This window comes from Myripristis murdjan, chromosome 10 (genome assembly GCF_902150065.1).
Source record: "Myripristis murdjan chromosome 10, fMyrMur1.1, whole genome shotgun sequence".
Taxonomy (NCBI): domain Eukaryota; kingdom Metazoa; phylum Chordata; class Actinopteri; order Holocentriformes; family Holocentridae; genus Myripristis; species Myripristis murdjan.
The window spans coordinates 20,143,787-20,149,435 of NC_043989.1; the positions used below are offsets into that span (position 1 = coordinate 20,143,787).

The window sequence follows — 5,649 nt, forward strand, 5'->3', positions numbered from 1 at the left end:
AAGCCAGTGTATAAGGCGTGATGATTTGTACTATCGTGTTCGGGAAAACATGCTTACCTCAGAAAGTGCGACGCGGCGGCGTCTCTTCTGAAATCAACCTCGTCTGATGAATCGTCGCGTCACGCACGTCGAACACGCGCACCATCCCGAGAAGGCTTCACCCACTCGAGTCTGCGGGTGTCTGTACAGCCCGCAGCGACATTTTTGGTCTTGCTGGACGGAAAAAAATAGAAGTTTAAGATTCAAGAAAAACTTTGTCTATCACACTGTGATAGACAATTGCTTTTGGTCAAAGGCTCGATCAGTCTAAAAACAGCATAAAAACATCAACATCTCTGGCCATCATCACACACAACACAATGAAGAGAAGAGACACGTCATAGCCTCCAGTGTCTATGTATGGGAAACACTGCACTTTGATGGAAAAACCAGTACTATTTTCTTTGACAGAAAATGCCAACACAGAAGAAATTAATATACCTTCAAGTGTTCCTAGTCAACAATTTAAAGACAACTGGAAAAAAAGACTAAGCTTTCATAATAAAATGGCATTTCTTAGCGGCATCATGGAACAGCATAACAATGAAGTGAAGGAGGACGCTACCTGTGATACGGCCAGTTCCTCACGTATACAACAGCTCTGCGACATATACATGACACAAATGGACACTAACAAGCAAACTGCATTTGCTGTGGCAGTCATGGAAAACGATCAAGTTTACCTTTTTGATAAAGTTTATCCAAGCGACAGAAGAGTTACAAACAAATTCCGTCATAGTGAGGAAATATTAATCCAGAATATCGAAAAATATCTCCTCAAAAATGAAAACTACAAAGAAAAAATGCCAAAAGAGCTTTTCATTTTTACCACCAACAGTCCATGTTTAGGAAGAAAAGATAAAAAATCAAAGAAAGTTCAAAAAGAAAACAAGTCTCAAGACGAAGACCTACACAAAAATAATATCCAGGGTTCTGGCTCTTGCTTGCTTCAGCTTCTTGATAAATCCTTTGAATGGAAAAGTAAATATGGATTTAAAACTCATGTGGCCTACAAGAACTTCTGGGGTTTTGCTGGTCCAGACTATTTTGACGATGTTGCTTTTGACAGTGATTCCTGTCTCGGTGTTGGTCATCATGATTCTGAGGAATGCAAGAGGACCCCTTTCAAATTGAAACATCAGGTGTTAAAAGAAACGATCAAGGAGAGTAAAATATTCCACACACTCGCTGACGTGCCAGGAGAAGAAAGAAATTCACTTAAAGATCATCTGATACATGCTCGTCATCAGCTGATGTCACTGGCAGAGAGCAGTGTCAGTTTGTACCAGGAACATTTAAACAGAGGAAGGCAGAAGATTGCATCTTTCACATTTCACCCACAAGTGCACGATGAAGTTTGTGGCAGGTTAGAGAAAAGCTGGGCTGAAACGGTTAAGATGTGCTCAGTGATACCACTTAGAGAAAAAATAACTTCAGAATTTAACAGAAAAATTGTCGAGCTTTTTCAGCATGATTTGAAAACATATTTTGGAAAAGAGAGCCCCCTATTGCTTTACCATATTCCTCACAACTGTTTGTATGTCATCGCAACTACTACTACTACTTATTCCTCCTCTTCTGACAACCACACTGTGACTGTGGCGAAAACTATTGACCCCGGTACTCACACTGTATGCAGCCCCCTACGCCTGTGACGTCATCTCTACGTTTCACATGTTTATCACACCTAAGACAGACTGAATCATCCATGGATGAGATAGACCTGCATGCATACATAGGACTGCTAATCCTAGCACGTGTGTACAGGTCCTGGGGCAAGGCCACGGCGAGTCTATGGGATGTGGAGAGCGGAAGGGTGGTTTTCTGTGCCACGATGCCCCTTCAAACTGTTTCACACATACTCGAGACTGCTGCGATTCGACGACCGTGACTCAAGACCCGTGAGACGTGCTACAGACAAACTCGCCTGCTCTCTCATCACTGGGCATGGCAGTCAGTGGAGGTTCCACCACTTCTGCGAGACCTCAGCTCTTCGGTTCTAGACATCAGACACTGAGGACGCTGCAGTGTCTGTTCTCTTCACCGCCAAGTCCACAGAGCAGTGACCAGCTTCCTGACAGCCTTTCTCAGCCTTAACTCCTTCCAATCCCATATCAGCAACATTACCCGGTCTGCCTACTTCCATCTACGAAACATCAATCGCCTCCACCCCTCCCTGACCCCCCACACTGCCGCCATCCTTGTCCACAGCCTCATCACTTCCCACCTGGACTACTGTAACTCTCTCCTCTTAGGACTCCCTCACAAATCCCTCCATAAACTTCAACTGGTCCAGAACTCAGCTGCCTGCATCATAACTCGAACTCTGGATTTCATAACCACCCCAACTCAGAAACAGTTCTTTTTGTTTGGTTTGGCTACGGCCTTTTGTTTTGAGTTTGCACCGTCAACACACACACACACACACACACACAGACATACACACATGCATTCATTTGCAGACACACTGATCCTCCCACTTTACACACCTCATTTTACTATGTTTATTTTCAGTTATATATTTCTGTAAATAAATTATTCGTTTGAGCATCCCAGTTCTGCGACTCTCCTCTTTAGCTTTGAGTAGCCTATTGTTGTTGCGTTGTGTGCATTTGGGGAGATCGCAGTATTTTGTTTTTTGTTTCTTTGCAGTTTTTCTCTCTTCCTAAGGTAAGTTGGTGACAACTGTTGTCCACTATGTGTGTATAAATCGGAGGCAATTTCCCCTGTGAGGTGGTAGCAGCGTCGTTCTTTTGAGCTTCGCTGGGGTTATTATTTTCATAGTGTTGGGGTGAAAGCGGTTAGAGCATTGCTCGGGAGCATAGCCCTGGTATTGGGGTTGTTGCCAGTATAACTGGTCGCTTCTTCGTGCCAGCGGTATCCAGTGCATAAATACCCACCGCCGGTAACTTCATGAAGACTAGGGGTGAGTAAGTATAGTCAGGTTGGGTTAGGCAGGTAAGTTAGAGGGGATTTTGTTTTCAGGTTGTGGGCCAGGTTGGCCTTAGTGTTCATCTGTTGTCACTGACTTTTCTTCTGGTTTGAGGAGTAGTGTTTGACTTGTGCCATGGCTGAGGCTGAGGTGACATTGACCTTGAGCCAGCTCCAAAATGAGCCCTAAGACCAGCCTCAGGACCAGCCCTAAGACCAGCCCTAGGACCAGCCCTAGGACCAGCCCTAGGACCAGCCTCAGGACCAGCCCCAGGACCAGCCCCAGGACCAGCCTCAGGACCGGCCCCAGGACCGGCCCCAGGACCGGCCTCAGGACCAGCCCTAGGACCGGCCTCAGGACCGGCCTCAGGACCGGCCTCAGGACCAGCCTCAGGACCAGCCCAAGACCAGCCTCAGGATCAGCCCTGGGACGAGTCCCAGGACGGGCCTCAGGACCGGCCCCAGGACCAGCCCCAGGATCAGCCTCAGGACCAGCCTCAGGACCAGCCTCAGGACCAGCCCAAGACCAGCCCCAGGGCCAGCCCCAGGACCAGCCCCAGGACCAGCCCCAGGACCAGCCCCAGGACCAGCCCCAGGACCAGCCTCAGGACCAGCCCTAAGACCAGCCTCAGGACTAGCCCCAGGACCAGCCCTAAGACCAGCCCCAGGACCAGCCCCAGGACCAGCCAGTGAGCAGCAAACATCCGGTCAGCAGCCAGCAGAAACATGGAGGTCAAAAAATGGTGAAACAGAATGGTCTCTGTGTGGACCCAAGACAGACAGAAAGACACAGTATGCATGCATCAAGTGTAAGACATACATATGCAACACACACTGTAAAACTCTGCCCCTCATGTGTTGTATAGGCTGGCAAGAGTGGTCAGATGCCATGTTTTGTTACACGTTTATTTTGAATAATGGCTGTTCATGTCATGGGGCTGATATGTTGTGTACTTATATAAATACTGTTCAATATCTGTTCAATCTAGTGTTTTCATACTGAATGTGCTCAAATTCTAACATTGTTTTATTTCAATTTGTTCAAAATAAACATGTTTTATCAAAACCCATATGTTGAAATCAATATTTCCTCTTTTTTTGCATTTTATCATAAAAAATCGGGTAAAATTTTCATAAATATTATCCATATAATGCTGTCTTCATTGCTTGTAATTGGGATGAATTGAACATCTGGTAAGTATCCTTATATAAATTGTTATGGCTGTATTGATTTAAAAAGCCAATAATGCAGTGGGTCCACCAGACCCGTGAACATGTCCAGTGTAACAAAAATATGAACATCCCACAAGGGTTAAAGGACACAATAAAAAATATTTTGAAAGCAAATTTGATTGATATTGGTGTGTTGAAAACTGGTGTTGAGCAGACTGCCTGTGTGAGTAACGAGGCTGGTGCAGCTGCTATGGTTTCATTTGATACTGGTAGTTTAACATTTGAGCAGCAGAAGGAGATGCTGATGTTACAGCTCAAACATGATGAGATGATTAAGAAAGCTGAAACTGATGAACAGTTGTTGATTGAAAAGTTGCGGTTGCAGACAGAGCAGGAAAAGCTCAAGCTGCAACAATATCGACTGGATCTGGTAAGAAGCGGGCGGGTGGCTGGGCACAGACAGCTCTGCTGTGCTGGAAGGCTCATTTTGTTCTGAGCAAGGGGACAGATTTGATGTGCTGGGTAATTTACGTTTACTGCCAAAATTTAATGAACGAGATCCTGAAACTTTTTTCTCTCTGTTTGAACATGTGGCGGAAGCAAGGCAGTGGCCTGAGTCTGCGCGCACGTTAATGTTGCAATGTGCGTTAACTGGCAGAGCGCAAGAGGCCTATTCAGCACTGTCATTTAATGATGGTCAAGATTATGAGGTCGTGAAATCAGCTGTTTTGAAAGCGTATGAGCTAGTCCCTGAGGCGTACCGACTGTGTTTTCGTACGTGGCGGAAAGCTGAGAAGCAGACACATTTAGAGTTTGCTTGGGATTTGACTTCTCATTTTACGTGCTGGTGTACATCATTGAATCACTTTCATGACTTGTGTGACTTAATAGTGTTAGAACAGTTTAAAAGTGCTGTGCCAGAGAATATTGCTACATACATTGCTGAACAAAAGGTGAAAACTGCCACGGAAGCGGCTGCTCTGGCAGACGATTATGTTTTGACGCACAGGCGTTTTGGAGACCCGCGCCCATAACACTTTCACTGAGACTGTGTGTGACAGCATGTACCCTGCACCTCAAGTGAAATCTGAGGGGAAATATGGCATGAGGAGTACAGATAAAGTTTGTAATTATTGCCACAAAAATGGTCATTGGAAAGTTGACTGTTACGCATTGAAAGTTAAGGCTAAACAGCCGGCTGTGCAGGCAAAAGGCGCTTGTTTAGCGGTATCAGTGCCGAGCGTGTCTGTGGTTGGTCCTGCTGAGGATGTTGTGCCTGATGTGCTTGAACCTTTCTTACCTTTTGTGTCTGACGGCTTTGTGTCTTTTGTTGGAAGTGATGAAAAGGTGCCAGTGAAAATTCTCTGTGATACAGCTGCTTTTGACTCCTTCATCCATGCTTCTGTGTTGCCTTTCTCAGAGCAGAGTAACACGGGGTCCTCTATTCCTGTCTTGGGTGTTGGGATGAAAGTCTTGCAGGTTCCACTGCATAATGTCATGTTGTAT

General features: G+C 45.6%; 1 protein-coding gene across 1 annotated transcript; it reads left to right on the forward strand.

Moving 5' to 3' along the window:
- Positions 1–241: 241 nt before the first annotated feature.
- LOC115366509 (uncharacterized) lies at positions 242–2,391 on the forward strand. Its single transcript, XM_030061998.1, has 2 exons — positions 242–1,800; positions 2,158–2,391. Exon 1 carries the CDS (start codon positions 396–398, stop codon positions 1,692–1,694), a length of 1,299 nt encoding a protein of 432 aa, XP_029917858.1. The 5' UTR covers positions 242–395; the 3' UTR covers positions 1,695–1,800; positions 2,158–2,391.
- The last annotated feature ends 3,258 nt before the right edge of the window (positions 2,392–5,649 follow it).

Coding starts and splice junctions, on each gene's coding strand:
- LOC115366509 (XM_030061998.1), top strand. CDS start 396: ATGTATGGGAAACACTGCACTTTGATGGAAAAACCAGTACTATTTTCT.